The 23,546-nt window shown below is 42.0% G+C and overlaps 1 protein-coding gene and 1 long non-coding RNA gene across 7 annotated transcripts in view; one reads left to right on the top strand and one right to left on the bottom strand.

Annotated features, from left to right (window-relative positions):
- Positions 1 to 23,546, bottom strand: part of LOC125501335 — an 89,854-nt gene that overhangs the window by 32,728 nt on the left and 33,580 nt on the right. For 3 of the 6 annotated variants that reach the window (XR_007278878.1, XR_007278877.1, XR_007278883.1), the window contains exon 4: positions 22,306 to 22,405. The exons of the other annotated variants lie outside the window; for them this stretch is intronic. This is a non-coding gene — a long non-coding RNA (uncharacterized LOC125501335). The remainder of the gene's footprint in view (positions 1 to 22,305; positions 22,406 to 23,546) is intronic. 6 annotated transcript variants of the gene reach the window in all.
- LOC105683533 (acetylcholinesterase) overlaps positions 14,919 to 23,546 on the top strand; it is a 73,221-nt gene continuing 64,593 nt past the window's right edge. Inside the window, exon 1 of the mRNA XM_012396195.3 lies at positions 14,919 to 16,704. Within this exon, the coding sequence (XP_012251618.2) occupies positions 15,573 to 16,704 (1,132 nt within the window). The 5' untranslated portion in view covers positions 14,919 to 15,572. The remainder of the gene's footprint in view (positions 16,705 to 23,546) is intronic.

Below are 23,546 nucleotides of genomic sequence, written 5' to 3'. Positions count from 1 at the left end.
TACATCAGAAAAGTGTCATACGATCAATTGGCAAGAAAAAAAAAAAATTGCCCAAAATCCCAGAGGGATTTGAACCCGCGCACATTTATCGATTTTTGGGTCAAAAATAAACATCTTTTTTTCTTTGTTTTCCCATGCTATTCTCATGTATTTCGATCTCAGAAATTCGAATCTGAAAGCCAAATTGATCTATCTCTGAAATTTACTGAGTTATCCCAATTTTTTCGCATTTTTTGGCTTAAATTTGAGGATATTTCGGAGGAAAAAAATCGTAGCTCAATTCGGACAACGGATTCGTGTTCCTGAGGTCAAAATACATAAGAAAAGTGCCATACGATCAATTCTTATCTCCTCAGATTCAAATTCCTGGGTGAGAATCACATTGAAATAGACGATAAAATGAATTTTCTATTCTTGATCCCGAGAAGCGGAAAATTGGCGATCACTCGGTCAATTTCGAAGATAGATCAATTCCTCTTTCAGAATCGTGTTCCTGAGGTCAGAATACATCAGAAAAGTGTCATACGATCAATTGGCAAGAAAAAAAAAAAATTGCCCAAAATCCCAGAGGGATTTGAACCCGCGCACATTTATCGATTTTTGGGTCAAAAATAAACATCTTTTTTTCTTTGTTTTCCCATGCTATTCTCATGTATTTCGATCTCAGAAATTCGAATCCGAAAGCCAAATTGATCTATCTCTGAAATTTACTGAGTTATCCCAATTTTTTCGCATTTTTTGGCTTAAATTTGAGGATATCTCGGAGGAAAAAAATCGTAGCTCAATTCGGACAACGGATTCGTGTTCCTGAGGTCAAAATACATAAGAAAAGTGCCATACGATCAATTCTTATCTCCTCAGATTCAAATTCCTGGGTGAGAATCACATTGAAATAGACGATAAAATGAATTTTCTATTCTTGATCCCGAGAAGCGGAAAATTGGCGATCACTCGGTCAATTTCGAAGATAGATCAATTTCTCTTTCAGAATCGTGTTCCTGAGGTCAGAATACATCAGAAAAGTGTCATACGATCAATTGGCAAGAAAAAAAAAAAATTGCCCAAAATCCCAGAGGGATTTGAACCCGCGCACATTTATCGATTTTTGGGTCAAAAATAAACATCTTTTTTTCTTTGTTTTCCCATGCTATTCTCATGTATTTCGATCTCAGAAATTCGAATCCGAAAGCCAAATTGATCTATCTCTGAAATTTACTGAGTTATCCCAATTTTTTCGCATTTTTTGGCTTAAATTTGAGGATATTTCGGAGGAAAAAAATCGTAGCTCAATTCGGACAACGGATTCGTGTTCCTGAGGTCAAAATACATAAGAAAAGTGCCATACGATCAATTCTTATCTCCTCAGATTCAAATTCCTGGGTGAGAATCACATTGAAATAGACGATAAAATGAATTTTCTATTCTTGATCCCGAGAAGCGGAAAATTGGCGATCACTCGGTCAATTTCGAAGATAGATCAATTCCTCTTTCAGAATCGTGTTCCTGAGGTCAGAATACATCAGAAAAGTGTCATACGATCAATTGGCAAGAAAAAAAAAAAATTGCCCAAAATCCCAGAGGGATTTGAACCCGCGCACATTTATCGATTTTTGGGTCAAAAATAAACATCTTTTTTTCTTTGTTTTCCCATGCTATTCTCATGTATTTCGATCTCAGAAATTCGAATCTGAAAGCCAAATTGATCTATCTCTGAAATTTACTGAGTTATCCCAATTTTTTCGCATTTTTTGGCTTAAATTTGAGGATATTTCGGAGGAAAAAAATCGTAGCTCAATTCGGACAACGGATTCGTGTTCCTGAGGTCAAAATACATAAGAAAAGTGCCATACGATCAATTCTTATCTCCTCAGATTCAAATTTCTGGGTAAGAATCACATTGAAATAGACGATAAAATGAATTTTCTATTCTTGATCCCGAGAAGCGGAAAATTGGCGATCACTCGGTCAATTTCGAAGATAGATCAATTCCTCTTTCAGAATCGTGTTCCTGAGGTCAGAATACATCAGAAAAGTGTCATACGATCAATTGGCAAGAAAAAAAAAAAATTGCCCAAAATCCCAGAGGGATTTGAACCCGCGCACATTTATCGATTTTTGGGTCAAAAATAAACATCTTTTTTTCTTTGTTTTCCCATGCTATTCTCATGTATTTCGATCTCAGAAATTCGAATCCGAAAGCCAAATTGATCTATCTCTGAAATTTACTGAGTTATCCCAATTTTTTCGCATTTTTTGGCTTAAATTTGAGGATATCTCGGAGGAAAAAAATCGTAGCTCAATTCGGACAACGGATTCGTGTTCCTGAGGTCAAAATACATAAGAAAAGTGCCATACGATCAATTCTTATCTCCTCAGATTCAAATTCCTGGGTGAGAATCACATTGAAATAGACGATAAAATGAATTTTCTATTCTTGATCCCGAGAAGCGGAAAATTGGCGATCACTCGGTCAATTTCGAAGATAGATCAATTCCTCTTTCAGAATCGTGTTCCTGAGGTCAGAATACATCAGAAAAGTGTCATACGATCAATTGGCAAGAAAAAAAAAAAATTGCCCAAAATCCCAGAGGGATTTGAACCCGCGCACATTTATCGATTTTTGGGTCAAAAATAAACATCTTTTTTTCTTTGTTTTCCCATGCTATTCTCATGTATTTCGATCTCAGAAATTCGAATCTGAAAGCCAAATTGATCTATCTCTGAAATTTACTGAGTTATCCCAATTTTTTCGCATTTTTTGGCCTTAATTTGAGGATATTTCGGAGGAAAAAAATCGTAGCTCAATTCGGACAACGGATTCGTGTTCCTGAGGTCAAAATACATAAGAAAAGTGCCATACGATCAATTCTTATCTCCTCAGATTCAAATTCCTGGGTGAGAATCACATTGAAATAGACGATAAAATGAATTTTCTATTCTTGATCCCGAGAAGCGGAAAATTGGCGATCACTCGGTCAATTTCGAAGATAGATCAATTCCTCTTTCAGAATCGTGTTCCTGAGGTCAGAATACATCAGAAAAGTGTCATACGATCAATTGGCAAGAAAAAAAAAAAATTGCCCAAAATCCCAGAGGGATTTGAACCCGCGCACATTTATCGATTTTTGGGTCAAAAATAAACATCTTTTTTTCTTTGTTTTCCCATGCTATTCTCATGTATTTCGATCTCAGAAATTCGAATCTGAAAGCCAAATTGATCTATCTCTAAAATTTACTGAGTTATCCCCATTTTTTCGCCTAAATTCGAGGATATCTCGAAGGGAAAAAATCGTAGCTCAATTTGGACAACGGATTCGTGTTTCTGAGGTCAAAATACATAAGAAAAGTGCCATACGATCAATTTCAAAAAATAAAAAATTTTGGCTTCAATTTGGAAAAATCGTAAGGGGTACCCCTTGGAAAAATCTCAAATTTTGGCCAAAATTTTTTATTCTTTTAAATTGATCGTATGGCACTTTTCTTATGTATTTTGACCTTAGGAATCCGAATCTGGAAGTCAAATTGAGCTATCTATGAAATTGACAGAGTTATCGCCACTTTATCGATCCAAAAAGTGAAAAATCAAAGATATATCGGTGGGATTTTTTATTTGGCGTCAATCAGTGGTCTCGGAACGATTTTTTAAATCCTTCAAGGCATCGAGAACGTTTTATCAAGTCTAAAAAATATTTTGGACAAAATGGCCTGTTTGACGTGGAATACCCTATATTTATGAATAATATTAAAGCTTCCTACAGATTTCAAATGACGTCAGAGTCAGAGGTCACTCATAAACATCTATACGTGATATACAGGTGATATACATACCTGTATATCACGTACATGCATATCTATGGTGTTGTTATATAATGGGAACGGACGACGAGATTTCACGCTAACTTTCGTGAATAGTAGCGGCTAGAAAAATCAGATAAAAGTGACACGCAACCAGCCCTAATCGTGCGCTTGTATAAAAGCTAATGCGCGTATTGTCCGGTAATAAAAAGCCCTGTGAGGAAATCTTGACCAAAATTGACATTATACGTTTTAGTTATACGTATACTTTTGTTAGGATAGTTGTACGCGATATAATGTGCAATCATTTCGTTTCTGCCTAATTTCTTCGTTCACGCAAACCGATCGTACATATATTTTAATTTTTCAAATTTCGATATCAACGCAATCAAAAAATAATCAAAAATGTTACACTACGGCCAAAAATTCACTTCATCACTCGTCTCGAACCCCCACAGTTACTGCAAATCGGTAAATCTCGCATGAATTAATTATAATAACTAGAATACATGTGCGCCATTCACCTAGAAGTATAATCCATGACATAACAATATGTTTGTATAATTGAAGTACCTCATTTATATTTTAACCCTTTAGACGTACCTTATATACCAGACAGGTAACTACTGGTGTACGTTAGTAATTCGCGACGTAATTTCGTATAACATGGTTCACCAGGGGAAATTAGAAGGTGTTATAATATATCTAATTATCTACTCATATCGGAGAAGTTTCGCATGGTACATTAGGGGGGAAGGTGAAATTCGTCCGTTTAATTATATTCATATGCAACAACTTTGAAAAATCGATGAAAATTATCGCTTGCGATGAAATTGAAGCTTAATTTGACGTTTTTCAATTTACAATTTTCTACGCGTGAATAAATTGTATTTTTCATTATCATCTCAACTAGGAGAATATAATAATTCACTTCGCGTTCGCTCCGATATTAATTATTAAAACAACGCAGATGGGGCCCTGTAGAATAAATTCTATCCGCACAGCGCGACGTCTAACATTAAGTCACTGTTTTCTCGCTGAACGGAAGCAATTTATCAAAAAATGCGGAAGGAATTAGGAAGCGAGGCGTCTGCGGGCTTTGTCGGACAATTTGATTAATCACAGGGAAGATCCACGCACAAAAAGTTGATCACGGGTGGCGAGCGATTGACCCTGAAATTGTTGCATTGGATTTCAGTCGAACACGCCCGGAACGATTTTGAGAAGACGATTACGTTCTTTTTAATTCTAATTTATCGCGTTCAATGGGATTCGTTCCACCCGCGTCCCTCCGTTCGCGAAATGTTCGACCTTTCCGAGAGTTTCACGTATGAAATTCCGTGTGTATCTTGAGTCGGAGATAAACTAAATCCTCTGGTGAATCGCGAATCGCGTCTTCGCGTCCAGGTCTCAATTTGACGGTAATAAAAATTTCAAAGGTTTATAGGTGTGTATATATTCCTTTCATCAATCTTTACAGAAGTTCGAAGTAACGGCAGGAATCTGTTAGTGTGTTCGAAGCGACAGAGGCTGCGCGGTCGTAGAATTTATTCGACAGTTCAAATCGAGTGGTGAAGGAGATTCGCCGGTGTGAAATCTCCCCGTACTCAAACTCCGGCGTTATCTGCTCCGATTGTTTTTAAGATCTATCGACATCCTCAAACTCCCTGGAAATATCGACGAAACTTTTATCTTCGGCTGGTATCAATTTTCGGAATGCTTTCGGAAAAAAAACGAATTTCTAATCTTCCGCTCATAGATATTCCATCTCATTGGCCATTTTCCACGAATATATTTCAACTCTACGCGTGAATTTCTGTCCGTGAATGTTACACGTACATCCGTACCTACTCGCGGGGTTATTCTTTCCAATATCCTTCTCTTATTAAAATTCTGCTCTCCTCTTCGAACGACGAAGACTTATAGGTACCCCCTATAATATTTTACCATTTCCTTTTTCGTCACGAGACTGCACTGCAGCGTGCACCAGAATCGCGAAGTACAACGTTACAGTTATACACGTGTGTGCGAAAAATAAGCGGACTAAAATTTAACGGGTTTTCATCGCGTATTTTTATTTCTCCTCGAGTTCGAGTGGAGGAGACACCGACGAGCTTTTTTAATTTCGCGATATTAACGGGATTACACGAGTCCCTCACTTTTACTGCGGGATCACAGATCGGAGGCGTGACGTATTAACGTCCGCCGTACTTCGAAAACTTGAAAAATCTTCTCATCGTGAAAGCGCATTCTACAGTCGATGCGCGGCTAGCGCGATTTAATACTTTTCAAGAAAATCAAGCGAACTTTTCGAGGCTCGCTTAAAAATTCTGAAGCGGTGTACCCGCTACGTGTGTACGTCAGATTCGCGTGAGATGATTCGAAGATACTTTTTCAGCTCGCAATCATCCGATATCAGGTCAGATAAATTTTTTTTTCTTCTTCTATTTTCATTTCTTTCATTGGAAAAAAAAACATTTGCACGTAAAATGTCGAAGCTAATTTGTTCGGCCTGATATTTCGATATCTGAGCTTTTCCTTTGTGACTCGGAGCCGCGAGCTTTTACCGTTACTCGGAAAAATCAGCGATTTTATTCAGAGAATGACAAAAACTTTATACACTCGTTCGCTTTATCTTACATTTTCCGGCATAACCGGAGGTAGAGGAAAGAGGAGGTCTGCGCTTTTCCCACCCCCCCGCCGCACCGCACTAGGAGAGCAACGGCTGCCAGTGGTCTCGTTATTCTCTTTATATTCTTTCCAATAAAGTCCTGATTAAAATCTTCTCGCCCCCTTTGATGTTCCACGCTTTTAGTTACCACCTTAGAAACGGAGTCTGTATATGAAGGGAAATTTACATTTTATTTATCACCGAAGCGCACCCCGCTCGTGAAACCATAGCTAATAGGATATCTCTACGATCTTAATTATTTGAACCACATGAAAAGTAGTCTCTATAATTTTTCGTCACCTGAAATGCGATCGGATTATAAGCCAGGTGCGTGTGAGCGATACGTTTGCGAAATAGTACGATTCGGTACAGCTTTAAAGCGCTCGATACGCAATGTTGGCTTTTGAAATAATCCAATTGTGGCGAACCCGGGCGCTTCTGATCGGGTCAATTATAATCGACTGGACGTTCGCCGTTCCGTTTCGTGCAAATGTAATGGGTGATGCCATAACCACGTTCTGCACTGTTCATCATATTTGCAACCCACGTCTAATAACCATCGTCATCGTCGTAGTCGTAACGATAATAATAATCGGTAGCCGCATATATAATCCGCTATAAATCATTTCAATTGAGAAATATGTGCGAGCTGTTGATTTTAAATTGATACTAAAAAAAAAAGAAAAAAAAGATCAAGTTCGATTAATTAACGGTGCGATGACAATAATCGTCCAACTCGAACTACAGCTTTTCAGAAGCATATCTCGTGCGTGATTTCACATTCAGAATTTTTCAAGCGAGAGAATTTTTTTTTAGTAAATTTCGTATATCGTACGTACACTTTTTACGAAGCGTATAATAGGACATGTAATTCCACGAGTTAAAATCCCAAAGGGTTTGCCAATTAAACACTTGACAATTAACGAGTTGCGTGTCCACCGCGACGATGGATTACAAAAATCGTCGAGCGTTGTCGTTATAACTTGTGATAAATCAAGGGAATTCGTCATCATCCCACCAACGATCAAGTGAATTAATTATTTCTTTCAATTTATTTTTTCTTATTTTGATTCGCGTGTTCAGCTGATAACAGAAAAGTCTTTTCTGGTAGTCACCTTTACACGAAATGTCTCGATTGGATGATTTTTCTTTTTATCCAAACAAATTTTCATTCCATTCTCGATTTATCGACGCCATTCTCGACATGAGCTGAGGATACGCTGCTGTCGCAGCAGTAATACGATCCACCTCGTTTTTCCCCCCCAGTTCCTTGAATACAAGCTTGATTGACTTTATACATGACGGGCGTACCCATCTAAACGGCGTGACCCAGAGCCTGGACGTTAGGGTTCGGTACACGTTTAAAACGATCGGATCGTACAAAATTTCAAACAAAGGAAAAAGCAAAAAAAAAAAAAGCCTCCTCCCGGCAAAAAGCTGTTGCTACAAAATGTTCGACCTTCGGGAGCTTTCTTGTTTTCTGTTCGGGCGAAAAGGTAGGAGAGGTGATCCTTCGGCAGGATGTGTAAATAGTAAGTAATGAGACGGGTGATCCGATACGCGGATAATTCGGAGGCAGAAGTTAGCGACCCGAGGGGTGAGAGTGAAATCAGCCGTCGATAAGCACAGTAGGGTATACAAAGGTTGAAAAATAAGTATCTAGGTTCACCGAAGATTCTGGGAATGGCATCCGTTGTAGAGTCGGAGTAACCTAGCAGCCTGTTGCGTGACCCAGTCGATCAATATTGGCCCGGCGCACCGTGAACCGTTTTCCTGCAGGAGAGTTCGTTTCTTGCCTATATACCTACAGACAGATCTATATATATATATAGAGACGGATGCGCTATACCTAGGTGCCCCACACGTTTTAACCGACTACTTCAACTACTTTTCCGGGGCAGACATATCTCGCGGTATCCTTCCGACCTGGATTATACGTACTACCTCGCCTCCGCTCACCTTACCTCACCCCGTCTCATCCTACCGAGCCCCACCTTTTCCTTGCCTACCCCTACGTTCAACCGGCAAGTGTAATCCGGGTGACATTTTCTGACTTTATACCCCGAGTATAGGTAACACATAAGGAGCGTTGTAAGTACCCGCTACACTCGTTGGAAAAATCGCACGAAACTTACACCATCTGTACTAATATTCGTACGGGGGTGCGTACGTACAATATCGTGGGACAAACGGCTAGGTATATAATGCAACCGCACAACTGTTACGCTCCCGAAGATGCGACGGATGAGGATTCTTCGATATAATACGGTACACTTGTGTCCGCACATACGTGAATATCCCACGTATCCCGCAGGACATGTTTTACAACACGGCCATACATTACAATATACCTTGTACGTACGTACCTAGCCACAATGGTAGGCAAAAGGATCCCAAGAAAAGAATATGTAAATTGAAACGCAGCCATGCACGTGGAGCTTTCGTGCGCTCGCGCGATTTCCAACGGAATAGGTTTGTACCCACGTTACATGTATATTTATAAAATTGCGTGTATATACGTACATCACGTGGGTAGAACCGGGGGGTTTGCAGACGGTACCAGAGGTATTAGGGAAGGGTGGATGGGATTCCGACGTTATACGAGTTTCGTAACCGGAAATCGTTGTTACGTAGGCGAATCTAGTCGGAATCCGTTACAGACACTCGGTGGGCGAGGGATGCGAGTGCGGAGGGATAAAAGAAGTGAGAAGGATCGGGAACAAAAGCTCGGGTGGACGAGGAGGTTAATTTTTCATTCCCGTTACCCCGGAGCTTGAAACGGCCGGTCAATCGATCGTCGAGAAAATGTTTAAGTAATTTATTAGGTGACCTCTTAATGGGACGAGTGCTTTTGTATACGTGGATCCCGTGTAACAACCCGGGCTCGATGTAGCTTCAATTATCCCCTATCACACCTTTCAATCTTCTTCGCTACTCAACGCTTGACACGGTAATCAATGTTCGTGAGTTGCCAGAGGTGTAAAAGTGTGTATAATATCCTTTGCCAGATTGAAAAGCGCACTGGGATATCGATCCGAGGATTTTCTCTACGCGACTCGATGCCGCGAGCTCGAAATTATACGTATATACACGGCCGCAGATTTCCCTAGGACTCCGAGAACGCGCTGGGCGGCAAAATGAGCTTTTCAATTTCATTCTACTTTTTCACTAGGAGTTTCGAGTCGCTCCTAACTCGTCGTCACATTTTATACGAAAATAATGTTCAACGAACCGACGGTGTATTTATTTAGTTGGCGCAGTTCATACTGTGAACTAAATTTATCCAATGCGATGCTAGATCGCTCTACGTACGTACGGTACGTACTTCGTACTCTTAAAAGTGCCGCTGCACCTGCAGTAGTTCCGTGAGATAAGCCGCTAACGTACATAGAAATACATTCGGCATCCCGTACATACACTACCTTCTATGTATTTACTTCCGTTTCCAGATGTTGTAATAGCTGTATGTATACGTATACCTTGTTATATCAACTATCTACTCTCTACGGTGGAATAAAGTAGACAGTTTTAATCCAACGTAACAGTTGAAAATTCGCAAATTGTGAAAACGGATCGGTCGAAGAGCTCGTAATCTGACGATAAGTGTTCCCGCACCGTTTCAGCGAACACCTGATAAAAGAAATATAAAAAAAAAAAACAAACCAAACGCCTCGCACGACGGCTACTCGAATCGTGATATCCTCCTCTTCGCGAAACGCTCCCAGTTTACATTATGCAGAAAAAGTAACTGTCGCGGATCGATGTGATTACCGGAAGCGATTTTTCCGATCAATTATTAAAACCGTGAACTTTCCCCGACGAGTTTCGGGCGCTGATGGGCTCGTTAAATTTTGAAAAAAGAATTTCTCGCTCCTCGATTCCGATGAACTTCAACTCTGCAATTCGACAACAATTCGGATCGAAATTCGGCGACGGCTGTGGGAGCCAGGTAAAAATTGCTTCGGTTAACATTTGCTTTAGATTTGTGCTTTCGTTCGTTCCTTATTTTATTTTGTATATATTTTTTTTTTTTTTTCCTCGTCTCGCCGGTCGTGTTTCGCGGATGTACGTGCCTCAGGTGTAACCAGGTATCGTTCGATATTGTTGGTCTCGTTTTATCGTTACCCCCAACCGACAAATATTTGCCAAAAGGGTGAGAAACGGGGCGAACTAAGTGCGTCGTAGAACATCACCTTAGAAAAGCTTCTAGGGGTTTTCGGGTTGCGTCACACCCGAAAATATGCGAATCCAGGCCACGCACGCGTACGACGGACGCAACAAGTAGGTCTTTTCTGCTTTGTCATCTTTCGAGTCCTTCTGCGAAACCGTCTGCACTCTACCGAGGATATCGTACGAACGTTATCGAAGATACGTATCGTGAGAATAACTTACTTTTCCTCCACATAACGCGAAACTTTCAACTTTCTAATAATTTATTCAAACCAACGAAGAAAATATACCGCGAGTCCGATCGTCGAGTAATTTTTCTAACTTTTTAGCCAACTCGTAGCGTAAAGAACGGAAAAAAATTTACGATATTTCGAGAGTTCGGATCCCAAAGTCCCATGAAACAGGATTCTTGTTCTATCAATTTTTTGTCACGGCGACAGCATCAAAATTGATGAACTCGTGGCTCGATACGTCGAATCGAAAGCCTACCGATTCGCCTACTTCGTTCGATTTTTAATTTCGAACAAATGGGGGATGGCATGGGGGATTCTAAGACCCGGAAATCCTTCAAATTCTGCCGCTCGATCGGGAAGAGAAAAAATGAGGAAACGAATGAAAAAAAAACGAGAGAAAAAAAAAAAAGAACCGGTAATAGCAAATGAAAAAACGTTGCAAAGATTATCCGCGTCACCTGCCGAAGGTGATATAAAAGTGTGGGGCAGGTGGCAGGTTCCCGTGATATCGATTTCTTACGAATCTCCAGTAGTCTGGGGGAGTTGTACTTCGCGTCACGGCGTGCGACAGGGGCGTACGCCCCTCCTGGCGTTCCCGAGGGTTCTACGATAAGAACGTGGCCAAGTTACGTCGAAGTTATACACAGTACAAGAAAAAAAGGAAAGTATAAAATTACCCTTGAAAATTGGGATAAAGGTCATCACTCTCGACTTCCTCTCGTGGTTTCCCCCCCCCCCCCCCCCCCTCGATTCGTCCCACGCAAGAAGAGCGAAAAAGTATACGGGGAAGTGGATACTTGTATTTATACACGGCGGATGCTGCCACTCGTTTTTTTTTTTCTTTCTTTTTTCTCTCCACTTTTTTTCTTCCCTCTCCGCAAAATCGGAGAGGAAAGAATGAGACGGAGGGATGAAAAGGAGAAGGGAAAAATGAAATGAAATGTTAAAGAGAAATAAAACCAGTCGGGGGATGGGTGTGCTTTTTTGTAGCCGTTTGCCAAAATATAATTGACGGGTCGGTGGAGGTATATTACTGACAATGAGTACAAGTTCCCGGTACAAAGGTCAGGTAGGTAAAGGCATAAGGTCGAGTATAGTTGGAGATTCATGACGTGGGGGTGGAGGATAAGGTGAAAGGGAGTCGGTTCTACGAGTCGTCGATGTTCCGGCTGCGAGCCGAAAGAATCGAGTTTTTTTTCCGCGATTTTCGTTGCAACGATTGTAACCTTTTTTTTCGTAATCATCCAAAGTCCGGTAAAATTTCACCGAATCTTGGGTGGATCCGGATTAATAATGCAACGACGAAACGTCAGAAATACCCCCATTCGGAGGATAATATAAATAAGTAGGTATGTAACGTAACGTACAAGTAGGTTGACTCGGTTTCGGTGGATTTAATGCAGGTAGTCCGCGATGGCGTAGATAATGACCCGAATGACGTTTCTTCTCGTCTATTTTTAGATGGGAATCGTCGATCACCGTATAGTGGGTGGCTCGAAATACTTGCACATAAATATATCAGGTGTGTCTGCGGAGAGGATCTATTTCGCGCCGTTAAATTCGTCGCGGATTTGGTTTAAAATTAATCTCTCACGATCTCGATGCCGGTTGCCTTTTTGCGCAATCTGGAATATCAAATCCCTCGAAATCGTCGAGCACAATTTTCCATCGTTATATCGGTACGGCGTGCAAGACTTTCAAATTTTCATTATCTTTTGCGGGGCGACGCGCGACGGACCTTATCCGCGATTATTTTTCCCCGCGTCTATAGGTATACGAGGAAAAGGTAATAAAAATCGTTGCCGAAGTCAAGGACATACCCCGGCAGGTTAATCTAGTTGGATTGGATTCTCGGGCTTCGCTCGTTCGTTCATTCGTGCGAGTAAATTTACCGAGGGATGGGTAACTCCCTGATCGAGTACAAATTTCAATATTCTAGCCACGCTTCAGCCTCAGCTTCATGCATCCTACCTATTCTCTCAATGTTATTAAACCGCCTCCTCCCTTCCGAAGGGAAGTTCGAAGGCCCCGTATGCTCCAGATTTCCGAGACCGATGGTTGAAACTGAGGTCGGGTATGTGCTTCCAGATTTTCAGCAAGACTTCGAGGATTTCACTCCGTTCGTTTTTTTCCCTTTAATTTTTATTTTCAATTTCACGGTATGAAAAATTTCACGAAGATAATAACCACCTGAAAACCGAATACCTCAATCCCGGGGGATAAGTGCTTCGATGACCTTATTTTCTCTGTCCTTCCTTATTCAGTTTTCACTACAGGAAATGAAATCCCCCTCGGTATTCAAATGAATTCCAATTAATTTTAAGAATATTTTAGGCTTTAATATTCTAATTTTAATTAAATTTGAACAGAAAAAAGAAATAACCAACGGTTGTTCTTCAACGTATTTATATGTGTGTACAGTACGTACGGATATAACGATGCGCGAAGTGTCCGATGATCATTATCTCGGACTTTCTTGTTAACCAGAACAAACGTAGAAGTAGCTGGTACTTCGGTGTATAGATAATGAAATTTGTATCTCATCCTTTCCTCGGGTATCCGGATGTACAGCGTACCAACACCGACCTCCCTCAGGATCGGTCGGGGTTGGTTTCGTTTTTATTTCTCGCAATTGCCGGGGCTCTGGAAACAATTGGATAGCCACTGCAGGACACTCGTTTTTCGCCAGACCCTTTTAAGAGATCTTCGAAAATTTCGCTCACGTAACCGTCGAACTGTGGCGTGATTGAGAATAAAAATAAAATACGGTACCGCGCGATCCCTCCGTGATATCTGCGCGCCCGGCGTGATATTATTTTCCAAGCGAAATGTCCGAACTGTCTTCGGGGATTTTGTCCGTGGGGTGAAAGAATTTGTTTGTTTGTTTGTTTGTTTGTTTGTTTTTTTTTTTTCAAATTTTTCGAACGAGCATTTGCGTTTCAGGGGGTTATAAATTTGTCGAATCGTAGATCGAGCGAAGTACGGTCAATTGTCGAATAAACGGATTATATTAAAAACAATTTGATAACTGCATCGCATGACAAGATGCGGGCTGTACTTGTAATCAGAACAACTTACAAACTCTCTGACCGAGCAATTGTCAGCGGAAGTGGCTCGTTAAACTCTTCAACGTGGCCGGCCAACCGCTCGGTTGACCATATCGCTCGATCAGACGATGATTGTTCAGCTGCAATTGGTAGACGCAATTGTCGCCTTTAGCGACCAGGTAGACGTCTCCACCCGCACATTTAAATTGAACACGACGAAGAGACGACGGTAGGCCGATCTACATTCCGCTCATAGGTGAGTCGGTCGGTCGGTACGTCCGCCGGAGCGTCGTCGCGTCGTTATCCATGCCAAAAGCACACCTGAGTATGACTGAGCGAAATATAAAATAAATTCGTCGTTTGATTATTATTCCCATCGTGTTTCGGTAGCTCTTTGTATAATTACATCATGAACCTAAAACATACCGTGGCAGAGCGGTTGCCGCGGGACGTAACGACCAACAGCCTTGGGTACCCAGTCGAATTTGTTCCCCAGAGAGAGTTTCTCAGCTATATTATTTCGCACACACCAAATACGCACGCGGTGTAACCGGCAACTGCTACGCGCAAACCACCACCCCCCGCCTCGAATGTTGTGTGGATTCTCTTCGGGGTAAACGTTTGTCCAAGGTCAAAGTCAATAGCGAACAATCCGGGCTCCGGGTACCCCGCAAGCCTCTCCCTTACACGCCGTACGTTTCAAAGTACACCTTACGCGTTACACCCCACGGTTATCGTTACTCTCGGCGATTTAATTTTCAACCACGTGATAAGCGTGAAAAAACGGCAAAAGGTGACTTCCTTTTCCCCCGTATCGCACTCCTTCTTACTCTCCGGCATTCTTTCGCGAAGGGACGACCGACTCTTCCTTTGATCCGGTCAATTGTTGCCTCGGTTGACCGGAAGACGGTGAGTGGGAGTGGGATTACGGACCGGAAAAGGTCACCGTGCGACGAAACGTGCGGCCGACGAGTCTTTCGGTAAATAGGATATAGTGTTACGGGGGTGCCAGTCGTGACCCTCGTACGGTTGACGTGGTCCGTAAACGTCGTACCGATGAAAACGCGGAAGCTTGCGGCGAATTAGCGCGTGCATATTTCACCGCGTTAGTTCTTCGCTTCGGGGGTTGCTCGGCGGGTTTCAGGTTTCGGCTTTGGGTTTCGAGGCGCCCGCGCCCTGGCGCGTCCCACAACCTCCCGATGATGTTCTCCAGTCAGTCGACCCCGTGCATCGCGGCACGTTGGCCGCCGCGAGAAATATCATCCGTTGACGAAGTGGCGTGTTGCGAATACGCGTTCTACGATATAAGCGAATTTTCATTCGTCGCTAATACAGGAGGGTGAAAAAATTATACCACAAATAAATATTCACGGCGTGAAGCAGAAGTATTCGAAAAATGTTGAAAAAACAAAAAATCCTACCCGATATCGCGATTGAATCACATGTGAAAAAAGTTATGTGAACGACCAAGGGATATTTTAACGAAGTGCTATCTCGTGTTGGAAATAACAGTACGTACGGTTGATCGTCGAAATATCGTGCGTTTCCAAATTATTCGACAGTCGAACCGAGAGGATCGAATAATAGAAGAGAAAAAAAAAAAAAAATCTACCAAACAGATAAAGAGGAAAAAAAAAAAAAAGTGGTGTTAGAAAAATGACGTCTGCCAGGTTTCAGGTGACGGTGACGTTGTTGCGTCTGCTGTTTTACTTCGGCGGCGATTCGATCGTATCGGGTAATTCGCGCGACGTTCACAACGACCCGTTGGTCGTCGAGACAACGAGCGGTTTGGTCCGAGGTTTGTCAAGATCGGTGTTGGGCCGCGAGGTCCACGTATTCTACGGCATACCGTTCGCGAAGCCGCCGGTCGGTCCCCTCCGATTTCGTAAGCCCCTGCCCATAGACCCTTGGCACGGCGTGCTCGAGGCTACGTCCTTACCGAACAGTTGTTACCAGGAGCGTTACGAGTACTTCCCGGGTTTCGAGGGCGAGGAAATGTGGAATCCGAACACCAACATATCGGAGGACTGTCTCTACCTGAACGTCTGGGTGCCGCAGAAGCTACGTCTGAGACACAAGGGTACCGAACCGCCCGGTACGGAGAAGGCGAAGGTCCCGATCCTCGTGTGGATATACGGCGGCGGTTACATGAGCGGCACCGCCACCCTGGACATATACGACGCCGACATAATGGCTGCCACCAGCGACGTGATAGTAGCGTCGATGCAATACCGCGTCGGTGCATTCGGATTTCTTTATCTGAACAAACATTTCACCAACAGCGAGGAGGCACCGGGCAACATGGGACTGTGGGACCAAGCGCTGGCCATCAGATGGTTGCGAGACAACGCCGCCGCGTTCGGCGGCGATCCGGACATGATAACTTTGTTCGGCGAATCGGCCGGCGGTGGTTCGGTGTCGTTGCATCTTATATCGCCGGTGACACGGGGTCTCGTGAGAAGAGGCATACTGCAAAGCGGCACATTGAACGCGCCCTGGAGTTACATGACGGGGGAGAAGGCCACCGAAGTCGCCAAGGTCCTCGTCGACGATTGCCAGTGCAATTCGACAATGCTGACGGACAATCCGTCGCGTGTCATGGCCTGCATGAGATCCGTCGACGCGAAAACGATATCCGTACAGCAATGGAACAGTTATTGGGGCATACTCGGTTTCCCATCGGCGCCGACGATCGACGGTAAATTTTTACCCAAGCATCCGCTCGACCTGTTGAAAGAAGGAGACTTCGAGGACACCGAGATATTGATCGGTAACAACAAAAACGAAGGTCAGTTTTCCATCCGTTAGCTACTACCCTCGCAGCACTACTCACCGAGTCCTTTCACACCGTGGGCGCCCGCGCCCGCGCGCGTGTGCGTCTGTTTAACGTGGGTATTTCGAGGGGGTTGAAGAATTCGCTAAAATGGAGTAAAAAAACGAGCGGAGGTAAAATAAACCACGAAACAGCGCCGGTGTGGCGCACCGAGGTCCGTGGAGAGTTTCGGACGATAAAACCGTCGGCCGAACGAAACTACTCGGTTCCATCTCGTAGTCATACTTTTTTCAAAAATTTAGTACACCGGAGATCGTATAATGTAAGATTTTACGATACTTTGAAATCCCGAGCGAAGATTCTGGCGATGATCGACGAGAAAAAAAATAAAAATAGGAACAGAAAAGAAAAAACCTCGGTAAATTTAAGTAGCTCTCGAAGCCTCGTTCGACGATTAAAAAAATAACTGCGAATCGAATCGCCGTGTGCATTCGCTTCGTCTCTTCTCATCCCCGTACAATGATATTAATTTACAGGGGTGCGATGAACGCGAAAGAAAATGAAAAGTGTCACGTCATCAAATGAATTACGCCGAGCGAAGTGGTGTGTACGGTTTTTGCTTATCGTTTCCCGTTATTTTCTCTATATTTCGCTTGGAAATTTTCCGTTTCACAAACGCGAAGGGAAAAACCAATGCCATTTCCATTACGTATACACATTAAATCCCCCGATCCGGTAGCGTTGGATGTACATTATGTATCGGAGCGGTGTTCATTTTCCCTCTTCATTTTAATTCAAATCTCCCTTCGCGCTAGGGTGTAAAATAAAAAATGTATTTCATTTTTTTTTTCTTTTTTTTTTCTTTCTCTCTCAACCGGTTCAATCTTACCCTAAAGTGCGTTTTTTGCGCGAGAATACGGGGTCTGAATTCTAATGAGCTTGTAATTTTGAGGAGGGTTTGGGCGCAGGGTTAATTTCTGATTAACGAAAAGAGGAATTTCATAAAATTTCACCGCGGATAAATTAAAAAAAGGGAAGGGGGAGAGGGGAGGAGGAGGGGGTGGGTGGTGGCGCGGGGGCACTCGGAGGTGTAATACATTAGTTTTCGCGAACGGGATTTCAAGTTTTGGCGGCCAACTAATTCGAAGAGTGTCGCGTGGGATTAGGGATAGTTAAAGTTTCTCTTCTGCCGGATGAAGTTTACGATCCACTGCAAGGGTTGGCGGGTAGCTAGGCAGATGGGTGGTTGAGTATACAGATATATATATATATATATACATAATCGTAACGTTAATCATCACGATTCGATGGCTGGTCTCAGCGAGTTCATGTTCACCGGTTCATCGCGTGGTTATTATCGGCTTCGCGAACTACCGGGCCCGGAACATCCCATCGTGCGTACGTATGTATACACCGGTAATCGTCGAGGGAAAATTACCGTATAACTTTTCAAATCGGAGTTAGCTATGAGATGCGAGGATTTCGGAATCACCGCGATCGTGTAATTTTGAGAAAACAAATCACAATATTTTTTCCCCCAACTTGGGAAGACACGATTTTGCGATCGCACGTTCAATTCGCGTTGTAAAGAATAGTTCATTCCCCCCTCCCACCCCATTCAACGGAGCAAAATTTCGAAAATTTCTCGCGCAAAAAAAAAAAAAAACAAAAACCAAAAAAACCGAAGGGGTATGCGAAACGTTAATTAACGTGGTCGCCGGAAAACGTGCAGGTTAGCTTTCCGAGGGAATCTACATAACTGGCGTGTACTGTAGGTAACCCTTTGAGTCAAAGAATGCTTTCACACTATACGAGTGGTTACATACCCAACCGACGACGAGATATACCCATTATATGCGCAGGTACCATTACATACCTTAACGCAAACGTATATCCTCGTCCATTTCATCTAACTAAATTCAGGTAATTCTCGTCATCTTTTCAGATTACACATGTGGGTATATGGAAATCGTATACCGTGTATACGTACTTGTGCGAGCCGACGATACACGTTACGTACACGTATCACCGTACGCGCTTATATTGCGTACTCCCTATATTTTGTACCGCAGACCTTGTGACCGGCAATTAAATTTACGCGAGTAGCTATTATTACAACCGCAAAATTACATGCGACGTAGAAACGAACGGGTATACGTAGAGCTACGTCCACAGGTAGCATAGGTACACAGGTATAGGTATACACGTATCGCCTGGTATAGTAGCGCGTAGGTGCATCGCGGTGATAAATTAACAATAAACTTATATACACATATACTTTGGCTAGAAATGATATCGATAATGGACACACGTGCAACGTGATATTCAAGGTATTCGTCGCAATTTGCGTAATAAATTTTGCTTTCGTTTCTTTTTCTATTTCAAGCGGCAGAAATTCAACCGCAGTCCGATCCGATGCATCGCGCCGATCGTTTTTCATTTGATCCAAGACGCAATCGCGATTGAATAAAATTACGTCACGATCAAAGATCGAATCTTCGAGTCTGGAAATTAGCTACCCAAGCCAGACGCACTTCTTCTACTTCTCTTTTCGAAACCGACGATGACGTTCGACTATTTTCCCCACTTTTCCATTTTTATTCAAAACACGTGCGCGGAAAACTCTCCAGAGAACTGTAAATCAAGAACGTTGTACCGTGTTGTAAATTCAGATATTTTGTCGTTTCTTTCCAAAAAAGGATCATGAAAAAAAAATAACGTTAATCGCGTTTACTTATTTGAGTTGATTCAAATTTTCGTTTTCGTTCTCGCAGAATGATTACGTCTCGTTACAAGTACATCGCTTTCTATCGTGAGCGAAATAAGTGCAACGTGAACGTTCTTGAGATTAGGAAGCTCAGTGATATCTGTGACAAATGTTTCGGACAGAAATCGGATACAATTAGTCGCGAATAGCGTTTTTGTTGGATTAAAAAGAAGCTATAGCTCTTACCGCAAAAGTATCTAATCGGGTATTTGTTTTCTTTTTCAGCTGCGGGTCTTAAATCTGAAATAAGATAAAGTAAATTGGAACAAACTGGACGGATGAACGAATGAATGAAAGTAAAACAACCGAAGACGGTCTCTCGTTTGTTTGGTAAAACTTTATAAATCGCCGCTGGATTGTCAGATGTAATTTACTTATCAGAGAATTTTCGATATGAGATTCTACGTCAACGATTTCGGTCACGTATTACAGCTATACTGCCCGGGGGTCAAAGAAACATCAAATTTATCTTACGTTACGAAAAGAGATATCCAGTTTTTATTTCTCTTCTTTTTCTCATTTTTTCATCTTCGTATCTTCATTTTATTTGATTTTTTACTCATTCTTTTTCTCTCTTCTCCGATACACGCAGGTATATACGATACGTCTCTTTTCTGCTTATGCGAATGTAATATAACGTGTATCGGATCCGCGAAGGAATAAGAAAAAAAAAAGGTATCGAATGAAAATAAAATACGTGAAAAGAGATTTTTCCTCTTCTTTTCCTTTTTTTTTTTCTTTCCAACATTCTGTCGCGCGCATATTTTATACACGTATAGAAATTTCGTATACCTATATTCGTTCCACCTGTACGTGAGAATGAAAATTTGATAAGAGATATAAAAGCATCTTCGAAGCTGCCAGTGACAATACGAGCTTTAGAATATATTACCTTCGTTTCACCCTTTCACTTTCTTATCCCTCGGCGCTGTTTTTTTTTTCCCTCTCGTATTTATCCCTTCGTTTTTTTTTCCTACTCTCGGTTCGAAGTGGATGTAGAAATATCAGGGGAAAACTCGTTGGTTTCCACGCGCTAATTTCAATTCCAACGATTCGGTACGAATGAAAAAAAACCGATAAATAAGTAATCATAACTGACGTGGGCGGGCGCGTCGGACTTTGAGAATTCTCGAGCAGTACGAAAATATCCGCGGTGAATTAAGTCGCGAAAATTCAACGTGCAACGCGTGATAGGTATCTGGTTTGCGCGGTTACGATTCAACGTTGACCCAAAACGATTAATTCAAAGACTTAAACGTACACGTATATAGCGAGTGGGTCGGGATTAAATATCGTATATAGGTACGCGGGTACGTGGGTACCACGTATCCGTACGTACGTACGGTGGGGAGTATCGAGTATAATAGCAACGAACGGGTTCACGTGCATGTGCACCGTTCTGCACGGGGATAACTGTACAAGGTGTTTTAGTTCACTCGTGACGTAAGTTCCGATAAAATCGCGAACGAGTATAGACGTCGTACGTTACCGTAGAACGACCGTGTGTATCGATGTGCACGTGTGTTTGAAAACCTTTGATAACTATTCACTGATAGTTCAACGTCGAATATCGAATAACTCAGCGATTTTCCCACGCGAAATATCAACGTCGCCCGACGAAAACGGATTACCCGTGTATATGGAAATTTGAAACTCGCTGCATCGGTGATATACAGTTTATTTATTTATTTTTTCTTTGTTTTTTTCTTCATTTTTTCGACATCGTCTTTCACTCGAAACGAAACGGAGAGAAAGAGGAAAAAAAGCTCCGTGTCTAGGCGTACGAGGTTTTCGCGATTCAAGGTTGCGGGGACGCCCGATGTGGAAGTTGAAAAATGATTAGTGCGCCGGAGAGTCGAGATTCGAAAGTCCGGATGAAAGGTAGAAAAAATTCACAAAGTTCGCCGTTTCTGTGGGACACCAGATTTTCACGTAGCTTCTGAAATAAAGCGCGAGATTTTTTTGATAATAAAGTAGGTGTATCACATTATGCAAAGACCTTTTCCTCGGAGTGTTCAGTTTCGCGATTGTCTCACAATCGGGGAGTTCCTCCTCCTCCTCCTCCTCCTCCTCTTCCTCCTCCTCCTCCTCCTCCTCCTTCCGCTCTTTTTTCTCCGATGAGTTTCGGTATCCTCGCGCGTTGTCGTCGACCCGTTTAGGGTGGGCTCTAAATGATTTGCATCAAACCACCGCGCGGAATTTAAAATAGTTTCTAAACTCCATTGAGCTTTAACCTCGCTACTTTACGGTGCATTTCTTATGGTATTTTACTCGATCGGCGTGCTAACCGTAGTCCTCGTTCATGCAGCTCTCGTATATCGTGGGATAAAAGTGGTAGAAAAAAAAAAAAGGAAGACTTTTCACGATACAGGTATAGCATTCGGTATTCCGATCACCTGTTCGACATTCACAGTTTTCTTTCCTTCTTTTTCTTTTTCTATTTTTTTTTTTTTTCTTATCTTCACACCAAAGCGACGATATACCCGCAGACATACTCGCGGCGATGGGTATCATTGTTATCATTATTTTTCTTCGTTTTTTATCTTGTCTTTTTTCTCCTTATTTTGCGTTAACGTTTCTCGAAAGGGTGAGCGAGGGTATAAAAATTTCATGCTTTTTATGAAAAATATAAAAGCAACGCGCGTGTATAACGCCTATACACATATGTACATATACGTGTACCGACATGGTCCTTTTTATCGAGGGATTTTTATTTTTTCCCCTCTCTTCATTCCTTTTTTTACTCTCTCACTCTCCATTGCGAGCGTGCGCGAAGTTCGACACACGTACGTTACGTACGTACGTACGTTACATGCGTGAAAATCGTAAAATGAAAAGGTTTTTCTTACCCTTGCCCTTGCCTCGTGTGTATAACGCCCATGTATACGTCCGTATCGCGTGGAATGGGAGATTTTTTGTCATTCGCACGAATAAAATGGGGAAAAAGGACTGGAAAAAAAAAAAAAATGAAACATTTTCTGTAATAAATATCGAAGAAAAAAGGGAAACTTTGACCAGTTCAAGTTTCTCCGCGTTCGCGGGGGTGTGCAAATGTGCGCACAGATATATTTCGCCTCCTATACTCGACTGTTCATTAATCTCGTGGCAGGGGTTATAATTTTGACGAGTATTGCGGAAGAGCTTTAGAGCTTCGTGATCGTTAAAATTGCGAAATCGTTTATATAATAATCCACTAGAATATTCATGAAGCTATAACATTTTCTACACCGCCATGTAATAATCCACGCGTGTACACCAACATTTCGACAATTTTTTAATTCAACCTCAACCCGATCATCAGTCCGTGTAATATAAGCCTCAACGATTGACGACCAGGACCTTTCATTTCCTCGGCTTTGACATTTACCAAGACTTCGTACTTCGTGCTATTTTTAAATCACGTACTTCCTGCCTCGTTATTATCGTTATTATCTTTATTATCATCATTATTATTGTTATTATTATTATTTCACCTTACGAACACGTCGATACAACCCTTTGTCCGATTTTTACGACAACTTTTTCCAATCACGTACCCCTACAACAGGTTGAAAAAATATAACGAAGAGTTTGTTCCGGTTTTTTTTCTCTTATTTTTTATTTCTTCTTCTTCTTTCCAACATTCCTCCATCCTGAATAAGAAATTGCGTTGAATATAAATTTTACTGCATATTGAGACTGCAGGGATGACTTTTCTGCAGATCGACTCATCGAATCCGAACATGGGTAGTATACGTATATATGCAGGTGCGGTGTGTCCTTATAGATCCTGGAATCTTATCATTTTATAAAATGGGTACAGAAATTTGGTCATTCGGAAGAGAAATTTTATAGTTTCATTGAGATACGTATCCTCAAGTTGCAAGACTTTGTACAATATTTCTTCTCTTTTTTTTCTTCTCTTCTTTTATTGAATGCCCTGGCCGACAGCCACCCCTTGCACAGTCGGAATCGCGTCCGATTGATTCAGTTTTTTCTTTCTTTTGAAAAAATTTGTCACGATCGTGTCGTTGATTTAGTTTATTAAATTTTTTTCCATTCTTCTCGCTCCTATTATTTTTCCGTCGATATTGGAAAGCGCGCGTTTTAT

Source organism: Athalia rosae, chromosome 6 (genome assembly GCF_917208135.1).
Source record: "Athalia rosae chromosome 6, iyAthRosa1.1, whole genome shotgun sequence".
NCBI lineage: Eukaryota > Metazoa > Arthropoda > Insecta > Hymenoptera > Athaliidae > Athalia > Athalia rosae.
Note: the sequence above shows the minus strand (reverse complement) of the source record. Positions and strands in the feature narration are given on the sequence as shown.